Here is a 12,135-nt window from a genome sequence, read left to right on the forward strand (position 1 = left end):
TGCATTCCAACAGACAATTCTATTCCAATAGCCAATGTCATTCATACATTGTCATTCTATTACATTACTGCCTTGATGAAACAAAATATAAGTACATTGATAACATAAATTAAAGCTTGTAAATTAAATTGACACAAAAAAACCCAACTGAACACTAATAACAACCTCAAGGCCCTATTCTCATGTTGAAGCTCGTCCAATGACTTCTGCAAATCAGGGGAGATACTTTTTTCAATTTTTTCACCATTAAAGTTGTCCTCATCAACCCAATCTATGAAACCACATTTTGCTCCCTGCATTTTGAGTAATTTATTGTGTGTTAAAGGTATGTGATATATAGATATACTTAAGAAGAAATTGCCCTTACCTTCCCAGTACAACAATAGAAAAGTCTTCCAGGGTTTTTCTTGGTAGTCGATCTTCGTATCACACCAACTTGACCACACTTGCAGCTTTTTTCCATTAGGGTTGATCGACACTTCACAGAAGAGGAAATGAAAGAGATGAAGAAAGGGCGTATTTGAAAATAGAGAGAATCAAGGTTTAGGGGTGTTCTAATAGATTTTTTTATATGAAATGATGAAAATACCCCTCATGTGCGAAGCACGTGGGGGGACTTAACGTTTGGAATTGACGACTAACGGACCCAGGGACCAGGCGGGTAATAAAAAGAAAACGTGATGATGGTCCGAGTGCAAAACAAAAGATAGGGACCAAACACGCAATTTTAGCCAAACCACATGGACTATTTCAGTAATTTGTTCTTTGTGTTATTGTAATGCGGTTTTAATTTATGTTATTGTAGTGTAGTTTATTAATTAAATGTTACTATTGCTCAATATATTTTTTTGGTTTAAAGTTAGTATAAGCTTATTTTAAAATTAAAAAAATTTAAAAAAAGTTTTATTTTATTTTAAGTTATATGAATAAATTAAATTAAGAACAATGATTTGGTAAGGGAATTAAGTGTGTTAGAAAATATATTATTTTCATTTGTTGTGAGTTGGAAAAGATGAAAGAAATAAAAAAATAAAAAAATAATGTGACATCGGATTAAATGGTTTTGGAGGATTCTATTCTACCACCCTTAATAATTATCGTGGTAGTATTTATTTCTATTTTTAGTATAATATTTGATTTTTACCTGATTTTATTTAGGTTGATAATATTATTCTAAAAAGTAATTTTTTATAATTTTTTTTATATTTAATAAATACTAAAGTATCAATATCATTAGGGGTGAACAAAACCAAATAAAACGTATAAACCGAAATCGAAACTAAAACCAACGATGCGTTTTCTAATATTGCAAAAACCGAAAGTTTTTGGTGCAAAGTGGTTTCTAGTTTTGTAAAAATCGTAAAAAAATCAAACCGTATCTATATGTACAAATTTTGTTATGAATATATTTAATATACATATGAAGAGATCTCTTATATGAATCTCCATAATTTCAACACAAATCATCTTTTATGTAATTAGACAAAGTCATTTTCATTTAACTCTATTCTACGAGGAGTTCCACATCGTCTATTGCAAGAAACGCCCATTAATTTCATTTTCTATATTAATGATTTCCCAACTCTTTCTTTGATAGCATCCAAGCTTTTAGTTCGGCAGTGCACCAAAGTATATTGTTAAAAACCGAACCACAAAGGGCTTAAAACCAAACCGCATCAAGATACTGAGTATTAAAAAGTTGTACCGTTCAGTTTTATAATGGAGAAAACCGTAGTTAGGGTTTGTGGTTTGGTTTTGACCAAAAACGACACTATGTTAGTCAGTAAATAAATATTATATAACAAATAACACATGAGGTTAACACAATATATTAAAACGATAATAAAAGTATTAAAAACATGTTGTGGGGTTTTTTTTTTTTTTTTTTTTTGGGAAAGTTTGATTGGGAAAGAAGAAAAAACGAGTTTGAATTGGTTGTTTTGAGTCTGAACATTCTTACCGGGAGAAAACAAAAACATCAACGTGCTGAAATCACGTCCAGATATTTCACCACCACGTCCATGTCGTACAACTCCTTCTCCACCAATTCATCTTCTTCTCAGTTCATTTCGTCCAGAGCAAACCAGATCAATACTCGATTCATGGATCCCAAAACCCTAATTCGGCACAACGAATACCTCAAAACAATCCCAATAAACCCTAAATTCAACCCATTACCGACATTTTTGTCACCTACGCAATGCCGCTACAGCTCGCGCATTCAGTTGGGTCTTAGATCGTCTCATTATCCATTATTTGGAAAAACTCGGTACGCGAACCGGTTTCTTACTCATGCTAACGCTAGCAGACGCGTTTCGGATGAAGGAGATGAGTCAGGGTATAGGAACGGCCGGAGTTTTGCCGCAGTTTCGTCTTTTGGTGATAGTGGAGAAGACGAAGAAGAAATTTCGAGTAAGACGTCGGTGATAGAGAAGGATTTGGCGGTGAATGAGAGTATTTGGGATCAATTGGTGGAGATTCTCAAGTTTTCGGGGCCAGCTGCAGGGCTCTGGTTGTGTGGACCGTTGATGAGTCTGATTGATACTGCTGTGATCGGTCAGTCGAGTTCCGTTGAACTCGCTGCTTTAGGTACATTAATTTCTTCGTTTTTCTTACACTCTGTTCTCGAGTTTAAAAATATGGGGTTGAACTCACTGCGTGTTGGTTATCATTTTCCAAGTGTAATGGGAAATGTTATACATATACCAGCAGATCGCTGTAGATAATGTGTAATGACAGTGGTGAATCATTGTATTATTTCTAGTTTTGGTGTGAAAACTAAAGATAGTAATTGTTTAGGGACATTGTTTCATGATCTGCAAGCGAACATCTAGACTTTAGGGACATTGGGGTAGAAATTTGGGGCTGATTAGTCTTAATTTGATTTCCACAGGGCCAGGTACAGTGCTCTGTGATTATATGAGTTACGGATTCATGTTTCTTTCTGTAGCCACCTCAAATATGGTGGCCACTTCACTTGCTAAACAGGTTTCTTTCATATCTTTAAATTGAACATTCATTGATATTATCCAAACTCTATAATTCCCCCCTCATCCTTAATTTCATGTTTCTGCAACATCTACCTCTTATCTTTTTCTCTTGACTTATCTAACTAGTGAAGTTATGCAGGATAAATCGGAAGTGCAGCATCAGATATCAACTTTGCTTTTTGTTGGATTGACATGTGGTATACTGATGCTTTTCTTTACAAGATTCCGTGGAGAATGGGCACTTAGTGGTAATAAAAACTTGTTCCCTGATTCTTTTTTTATATATACTAGTACAAGCCACAACAAGGTTCTTGATCTTTGAAGCACAATGAAACCATATCAATAATTGATTAATTCATAATGCAACATTTTCAGCTTTTTCTGGAGCCAAGAACGCACATATGTTATCAGCAGCAAACACATACGTACAGGTTCTTCAGATTCTACAAACCCTTTTGCACAACTATTATTCATCAAATCCTACAAAACCATTCAATACTTGTATTTTTGTCTAATCGGTTCGTTCTATTTTATTTTATGTTAGTAGATTCGAGGCTTAGCATGGCCTGCAGTTCTTGTTGGGTGGGTTGCTCAGAGTGCAAGGTGATCATATAATCTTTATTTGTTCCACTAATTGTTGATTTTTCTGGTAGAATCTAGTGCACACCATTTCATGTTAACTAACATGTTCTCCTTTTTTTTAATCAGTCTTGGCATGAAAGATTCATGGGGACCTTTAAAAGCTCTAGCAGTTGCAAGTGTCATCAATGGTGTTGGTGATGTAATCCTCTGCTTATACTTAGGCTATGGTATTGCTGGAGCAGCATGGGCAACAATGGTCTCACAGGTATATATATACTCTATGAAAAATATCACAACATGCATTCATTTACTTGTTTTATTTTTATATGTTTATTTTAGTTGTGTCACACTTTACTTTACACATATTGCAGGTTGTTGCAGGATTTATGATGATTGAAGCTCTGAAAGACAAAGGGTTTAATGGGTATGCCATTACTGTCCCTTCATCTACTGAACTCCTACAAATATTCAAACTTGCTGCTCCTGTTTTTATAATGATGATGTCAAAGGTCGCATTTTATTCTTTACTTGTCTACTTTGCTACATCAATGGGAACACAAACTGTTGCTGCACATCAGGTTGGTTTGACTTTGACTTTGACTTTGACTCTCTGGTAAGGTCCAATTCTAACAAATTACTTTTAGGTCCTTGTCCAAGTTTACTGCATGTTTGCAGTAGGGGGTGAGCCTCTTTCACAAACTGCACAATCGTTTATGCCAGAGCTTATTTATGGCGCTAAAAGAAGTCTCTCAAAGGTTAGTGATATTTACTCATTTTAACTTAGTTTGTGTGTTTTTATAATGGTGATACAATATTACGATTTTGCCCTTGCCCCAGGCACGAATGCTGTTGAAGTCATTGGTGATTATTGGTGCATCATGTGGATTAATATTAGGTGCTGCTGGAACAATTGTTCCCTGGTTATTCCCCCAGATTTTTTCACCTGATCCTCATGTCATAAAGGAGGTCAGTTTTTTCATTTTCTTATGTTTTATAAAGGGGTATTTTAGAATAGCCAAAAGTTGTTTTTTTTTTTTTTTTTTTTAATGGTTTAATGCTTGACTTGTTTGAACTTTGAATGCAGATGCACAAAGTTCTACTTCCATACTTCATTGCTTTGTCTGTGACAACAAGTACTCATAGCCTTGAAGGAACATTGTTGGTATGCTTATTTTTAAGTTGAAAATTGAACTCCTGAATTTTTTATTTTTGTTTACTGAATATTAAAGAAACAAGCAATGTGTGTTAAATTTAGTGTTGTTTATATTTGTTATGCAGGCTGGACGCGATTTGAGATTTATTAGTTTTTCAATGAGCACTATATTTTGTCTGGGTGCTCTTCTTCTCATGGTAATGAATGTTTGGATTTTTACAGTTGAGTAAAAATGGTGATTGTTTATTTAATTATACTTTTTTTGTTGGTATCAGTTTTTAAGCAATTCAGGATATGGTTTGCCTGGATGCTGGTGGACATTAGCATTGTTCCAATGGGTAAACCTTAACAGTTTAACTTGCAACTACATATAATTACATAGTTGTTTTAAAAAAAAAAAAAAAAAAAAAAAAAAAAAAAAAAAAAAAAAAACTAATGTGTTGTTTATGCATTGTGATTTACAGTCTCGATTCACTATTGCTCTCCTACGACTTGTCTCCCCAAATGGGATTCTATACTCTGAGGACATGAGTCGTTATGAACTTGGGAATGTTAGCACCACCTAGGAATAGGATGATTGAAGCATGATCGGTATACAAATAGTTTATGTACATGGTTTATAGTGTATATCATCATCATCATCATCATCATCTGCTTAAATCAAAGTCAAACAATCAAGTAGTTGTCATTCTTTGAAACCCCAACCAAGTTAGGATATCATTGGACACATTTGAAGACTTTTGTCATGTCGAAGGAAATATCTTTTGATAGAGAAAATTTCTTGACTATGTGGGTAGGCATAGACCAGTAAGGTCTTTGTTGTTTTTGGAGAGAACATGTTGTATTACTGCTGCATTTGCATCTCACTGAGATCGAACAATGTCAATGTCAATGCGACAAAAATTACAAGTTGTTTTCCACTAAAAAAGGTGGATATGAACTTGTTCTTGGTACATCGTGTAAACTGCGGGCGCAAATACTTATGTAAAAGGTATTTTGATACTTGAAAATTGAAATAAGGCTGCTTTGCTAGATTTGCATCACTAATTATATATATATATATATATATATATATATATATATATATATATATTGAGAAATGAATAGTATATTTTTTAAGTTTAAGACTTTGGCCTCAAAAGTTTCATATATGTTAAGAAAAATAATATAAACTGTTTTTGTAATTTATAGAAAATGTCTCTATGCAGAATTTGGTTATAAAATGAACCACGTGTTTAAGACTTTCGTATATTAGCATGTCTGGTCATTGTGTGGAAAGAAAATTATAAAAATTGTCTGGTAATTTACAAAAAAAAGTCCTAAGCAGATTTTTTTTATAGAAATGATCTGTATGTTTAAAAAATTACAAAACTGGTCCATGTCTAATAGAAAATTTACAAATTACATCCCCAACAAAACGGGGGTAATATCACGAAGGTTTCCTGAAGGCTGTTATTCTCAAATAGAGTTTTATTAGACACACTATGTAGCTTAGAAATGTGCTCATAACAATAACTCAACAAAAATCCTAAAGTTGTATAGGATATAGATGATATCTTTATGAATATAGTTATAATATCTATCAAAGAGAAAATCACAAAAGATATATACATGCTCATTATCTTGAATTTTTTAATAAATAAATATTAGTTTTTTTTTTAAATAAAAGAGATATAGATGATATCTTTATTTTGAGATTCTTAATAATAAAGACGAGTTTTTTACAAATTAATTTAGTATATATATATATATATATATATATATATATATATATATATATATGAGATACAGATGGTATCTTTATTTTGAGCTTCTTAATAATAAAGATTCTTAAGAATAAAGATTGAGTTTTTTACAAATTAACATTAGAATGTGTTTTACGACAAAAAAATATACTTTGAAAATGTTTGACCACCTTGTCGAGCGTAATATGGTTGTGCCGTATCATGTGTTGAGTTAATTACTTATCAAACAATTAACCAAAATGCTTAGACTTTTTTATACAAGCAACTACAACTAATGTTGCACATTTGTTTATTCATTAACCAAATATATTTAATGTGCTCAAAATTAGGAGTGCAAACGAGCCAAGTTACTTGGGATCGGCTCGTTGAAAGCTCGACTCGAAACTGATTTTAAACGAGCCCGAGCCGAGCTCGAGCTTAATGATAAGCTCGTTTATTAAACGATCTCGAGCTCGAGCCTATGTCACTAAGCTAGATTAGGCCCGCGAGCCTAAACGAACCTATATATAATATAATTTATTATTATTATTATTATTATTATTATATATTAAAATAAAAAATATTTGGGTAATTAGGGATTTAGAGTAGTAGTAAACGAGTTTTTTAACGAGTTCGAACCGAGCTTAAGCTTATTTAGGCACGTTAGATAAAAAAACAAATCGAGCTCGAGCTCGAGCCGAGCTTGTATACTTATTTACGAGCTCAAGCACAGCTCAGTACAAGAAAGTTCGAGCTTGAGCCTCATTTAACTTAAACACGCTCGAGCCGAGCTTGGTCAAGCTTGGGCTCGACTCGACTCATTTGCACCCCTACTCAAAATTAATCGAATAAATTTTTTTTCCGTGAAATGATAAAACAATGAAACTAAATTTGTGAAGTATTTTAGAGGGGTTGGGCCCAACTATATATTAAAATAATAATATATATTTAGTTATATCATATAACAAAAAAGTTTATATACTTATAAGAAAATTCATTTTACATGTGCCATGAACCAAAACTGCAAGAAAAATATTTCTATAAAGACATCCGTGTAAGAAATCCAAAACTTGAACTAAACATGTTATTTTAATATTTTCTATAGCGTATGGACATTTTTGTAATTTACTCTAAAATATATAATGGATTATTGTTGTGATACAGGACCTTGGTTCCTAGTTTTTGTATTCCCCGCCGAAAATAGCATCTGAAAAGCTTCACAAGGTCTCTAACATTTAAATAACATATTAGACTACATTTACACTGCATTTATATTTAACCTAAGACAAAACTTCAAAAATGGTCCTTGTGGTTTCCAAAAATCTGAAGTTTAGTACTTAATTTTTAAAAACATCACAGATAGTCCCTATGGTTTCAAAACTTTTAACAAATGGTCCTTTTCGCTAACTCCGTTAGCTTTTGGGTGTTAAGTGAAGGACATTTTTGTCTTTTCACTACCACAGGGATCATTTATGAAGTTTTGCCCTTATTTTTTATATATATATATATATATATATATATATATATTTTGTATCTTTATATTACAGAGCTTGGAAAAGTTATAATATGATATGATATTAGTCATTTTTGGTATGAAAATGATAAAATAATGAACAATAACTAACACTCACAAAATCATATTTACAAATTATTAATATATATTAAATATAAATATATAGCAATAAAAAAAATAAGTTTTATACATTTAAAACTTGTTGCAAGATATTTGCATTTTTTTATATATATATTAAATATAACTAGATCACTGACGGAGTTAGGGACACGAAATTGGGCTCAAGGTTATCCACTTCATTTCAGTTTGGGCTTTCTTCAACATCTTCAGCGCCGTGATTTGTGGATTTATGAATACAACAATAAACCCTACCAATTCTTCTTCAGCGCCGAGTCTTCCTTCAACATCTTCAGGTTTATTTCTTTGAGGTTAGTGCTTCAATTTCCATTTCCCTCATTCAAAATTTTCCTTAATTTTATTCTATACACCGCTGATTATTTAGCATTGCGTGAAATTTTCTGTACTTTTTTTGATGAATCTGTGCTGTTGTGACGGTTAAACTGCTTTTTATCCGCTTCCTTTTTGATTTACTGTATGATAGACAAGCTTCGTTAATTCTTAGGTTTTCTTTTGATTTTTGTATGTTGATAAATTATGGAGGTTCAACCTGTTTTTTATCAGACTTCTTGATAATTTCTCTTGCTGGTGAAAGCGTTAATGATATGTGTTTTTATGAATACCTTCTAGATGATGATATTTTCCAATCATCCGAACATGTTTGCAATCCCTGAACAGCACACACTTGGATGCTAATTATATAATATAACGTGTATTTGAAACTCGATTGACAACATGCTGGATCTCCCTTTCATGACGATAAGCTATCTGCCTATGATGCATAGCTGTAATCTGTTGGTAGTGATGCAGTGATGTTTCGACAATATCTTGTTATTTTAATGCGCACCAACCGTTTGATAAAATTTCCCAATTGACAACATGCTGGATCTGTTGTTTGGTCATTGAACACGCATGCAATACATTCATATAAAAGTTATTTCATATTTATTTTAATCTGGAATATATAATGGATGTTCGATTGAATATAAACTTGATAGACAAATATTATTTTTACTCAATTGGAAAATTACTACTTGGAAATGTGATCGTATTCTGGGGTAGTTTTGCTTATAATTTGTCAGAGACTTTAATGAGATAGATATACAAAGGTGTGAAAGCACTGATTACAAGTTACTGAATACCTATTTTCTTGTTTGACCATGAAACGAATGTGAAATTTGATTCTAAATTCCCTGTTGTCTCAAATTTCAGAGTTAGTGTTCATCACCCAATACACAGCTTGCAAACATGGCAACTCAATTGAGCAAAAAACGAAAGGTTAGTCTCATCATCATTCATCAATCACTATCACAAGTTAATGTGAATCTGTTTTTTCTTCTTATAGCTTGTAACCTAAATTCTTTTTGGGCATTAGTTTGTAGCAGATGGTGTGTTCTTTGCTGAGCTGAATGAGGTCCTTACAAGGGAACTTGCAGAGGATGGTTACTCAGGTGTTGAAGTTAGGGTTACACCAATGCGCACAGAGATCATCATCAGGGCCACCCGTACCCAAAATGTTCTTGGTAAAACCCTAAAAGCACATTATCATTAATGTAATCATATATGACATTAGAAAAACAAATTGTTACTTCACATAATAATAATAATAATAATAATAATAATAATAATAATAATAATAATAATAATAATGTGATTATATGGTTATTGAATCAGGTGAGAAGGGAAGGAGAATAAGGGAGCTGACATCTCTTGTTCAGAAAAGATTCAAGTTTCCTGAAAACAGTGTTGAGCTTTATGCTGAAAGAGTCAACAACAGAGGTCTCTGTGCCATTGCTCAGGCTGAATCTTTGCGTTACAAGCTTCTTGGAGGCCTTGCTGTTCGCAGGTTTTTTTTTCTTCTTTACATATTTTTGTCATTCTAATTCAGCCAATCTTTGTGTAATTGATGATAAAACTGTTTATTATATAGGGCTTGCTATGGTGTTCTAAGATTTGTAATGGAGAATGGAGCAAAAGGGTGTGAAGTGATTGTCAGTGGAAAGCTAAGGGCTCAACGTGCCAAATCCATGAAGTTCAAGGACGGGTACATGGTGTCATCCGGTCAACCGGTCAAGGAGTACATCGACTCTGCTGTCAGACACGTGCTTCTTAGACAGGTAAGTAAATGTTGTTTATACTTATTTTCAAACATATATTAAAATAAGATGCAAATGAAAAGTTTCTATAAATAATAAATTGTGTTTGCATATGTGTATGTGTACAGGGTGTTCTTGGGATTAAGGTAAAGATCATGCTTGACTGGGATCCTACAGGGAAGCTTGGGCCCAAAACTCCATTGCCTGATAATGTTATAATTCATATGCCAAAAGATGATGTAATTGTTCATCCACCAAAAGAGGTTGAGGAATACAGGCCACCACTTGTTGCTGATGAGCCATTGCCCATGCCCATTCCTGTACCTGTCTAAAACCAAGTCATTAACATGATTAGAAATCTATTTGATTCCAAGACTTTTAAGTTATAGAAGATAATTTTGTTTTTGTCCTTTGAGTTTTGCTTTGATGAAAGACCTTTTTTGCACTTATGTTCCCTTGATGTAAGTTTATTTCTACAGATAGTCTCGTTGAATTTTCTTAATTTGGATTGCTATATTCTAATGTAGGCTGGATTTTGTATGACTTTTGTGCCATGTTTAATGCATATATTTAGTTCATCTTACTACTTACAATATCTGTATAACTATTTTAAATATAGGAGTAAAATGGGTAAAAAGATTTATTGTACTTGATTGGTCAGTATTGTTTTCATTGAACACGTTAGATAATCTAAAACCTTTTCTCACTGAGTACAAAATAAAATGGTAAAAAATGTACGTTTCAATCTGTAATTTTGACATTAAGGATATATTTGTACAGAAAAAGGTAATAATGACATTTTTTAATCATTAGTATGGTCTTTTTAGGGTAATTATTTTTAAGCAAAACGTGTCATGAGAATTGACAAACACATCAACGATGAAGTTAACATATGTGATAGATCAATCATGTGTCAGGGTCTGAATTCAAACCCTGGACGTAATGATATGATATCTAATATTAAAGGCAAAAGGCTTAAATAGCAACGTTGCTAGTAAAAACTGACATCCATGTGTATTAATTATATCCTCTCATTCTCTATTGCAAATACAATGTTGATGACTATTATAAATTGCAAATACAATGTTGATTAGATTATCTAACATTCCTGTACCTGTCTAAAACATGATTAGAATTCTAAGACTTCCAAAGTTATGGTTGATAAAGTTTTGATTTGGTGTCTTTTGATGAGTTTTTTCTTGTTTCATTGGTGTAAGTTTACTTATTTTTACAGCTAGTGCTATCAATTTTTGTTATTTTGGAATATGATAATATAACGTTAAAAACCTTAAAATCTAATAGGCGTTTTCTTTCTTATAGTCTAATCCTTTAATATTCGACTTATTTGAAACTAAGAAAATCTTCATAAAAATCCACTTACCCAGGTTCATCAATAATGAAACGATGGTAATCCACGTCAATAACCCGAGGTAATAAGAAAAACCGGGTAGAAGGTCCTGAAGAGGAAATGAGAACAAAATTGAAAGTTCAATAACTTAATTAACATGATTTGAACTTGCATGGCTGAATTATAATCTTTTTTGTAACTTCATTCGTAATTTAAGTAATAAGTCATTTATTATATTTTGTTAAAACAATTAAACTGGTTATAGTAATACTGAGACGATCATAACTAATAAAGACTTCAAATAATAGAGGGTTTTTTTGACAACACATACATACTAAAACCAACTCTAACCTCTATCTTATATCATTGTGTAAAACATACATTAATTTTTTTTTTCAACTTCAATCACATACTAAAACATTTCCAAAATATCATATTTTAATATTATAATAATAATATAATAATAAAATCATGCGAATTATTATTATATTATTAAAATATAAATAAAGATTATAAATAATACACTATTACAATAATGATTTACCAATATAAAAATACGCTCTTTTGAAGGTCGATGGTCTATCATCCACCGATTACCACCGAATCCAATAT

At 32.1% G+C, this 12,135-nt stretch overlaps 2 protein-coding genes across 2 annotated transcripts; both read left to right on the plus strand.

Moving 5' to 3' along the window:
* The first annotated feature begins 1,918 nt into the window (after positions 1-1,918).
* Positions 1,919-5,757, plus strand: LOC145166192 (MATE efflux family protein). The gene is made up of 13 exons (XM_079085132.1): positions 1,919-2,589; positions 2,894-2,988; positions 3,130-3,238; positions 3,366-3,421; positions 3,538-3,593; positions 3,699-3,837; positions 3,944-4,150; positions 4,217-4,327; positions 4,410-4,538; positions 4,657-4,734; positions 4,851-4,922; positions 5,001-5,063; positions 5,190-5,757. Exons 1-13 carry the CDS (start codon positions 2,022-2,024, stop codon positions 5,289-5,291), a joined length of 1,785 nt encoding a protein of 594 aa, XP_078941258.1. The 5' UTR covers positions 1,919-2,021; the 3' UTR covers positions 5,292-5,757.
* Positions 5,758-8,254: 2,497 nt separating this feature from the next.
* LOC145166193 (small ribosomal subunit protein uS3z-like) lies at positions 8,255-10,715 on the plus strand. The gene is made up of 6 exons (XM_079085133.1): positions 8,255-8,390; positions 9,292-9,357; positions 9,455-9,602; positions 9,754-9,925; positions 10,010-10,196; positions 10,304-10,715. Exons 2-6 carry the CDS (start codon positions 9,328-9,330, stop codon positions 10,505-10,507), a joined length of 741 nt encoding a protein of 246 aa, XP_078941259.1. The 5' UTR covers positions 8,255-8,390; positions 9,292-9,327; the 3' UTR covers positions 10,508-10,715.
* The last annotated feature ends 1,420 nt before the right edge of the window (positions 10,716-12,135 follow it).

Source organism: Lactuca virosa, chromosome 3 (genome assembly GCF_052849685.1).
Source record: "Lactuca virosa cultivar CGN04683 chromosome 3, Lactuca_virosa_CGN04683_v6, whole genome shotgun sequence".
Taxonomy (NCBI): domain Eukaryota; kingdom Viridiplantae; phylum Streptophyta; class Magnoliopsida; order Asterales; family Asteraceae; genus Lactuca; species Lactuca virosa.

Excerpts from the sequence above, each read along its gene's own strand:
- LOC145166192 (XM_079085132.1), top strand. The coding sequence starts at position 2,022 with ATGTCGTACAACTCCTTCTCCACCAATTCATCTTCTTCTCAGTTCATT. Across the intron at positions 3,422-3,537 it reads CAGCAAACACATACGTACAG|ATTCGAGGCTTAGCATGGCC; the intron begins GTTCTTCAGATT and ends TTATGTTAGTAG. Across the intron at positions 5,064-5,189 it reads CATTAGCATTGTTCCAATGG|TCTCGATTCACTATTGCTCT; the intron begins GTAAACCTTAAC and ends TGTGATTTACAG.
- LOC145166193 (XM_079085133.1), top strand. The coding sequence starts at position 9,328 with ATGGCAACTCAATTGAGCAAAAAACGAAAG. Across the intron at positions 9,603-9,753 it reads CCGTACCCAAAATGTTCTTG|GTGAGAAGGGAAGGAGAATA; the intron begins GTAAAACCCTAA and ends TTATTGAATCAG. Across the intron at positions 10,197-10,303 it reads GACACGTGCTTCTTAGACAG|GGTGTTCTTGGGATTAAGGT; the intron begins GTAAGTAAATGT and ends GTATGTGTACAG.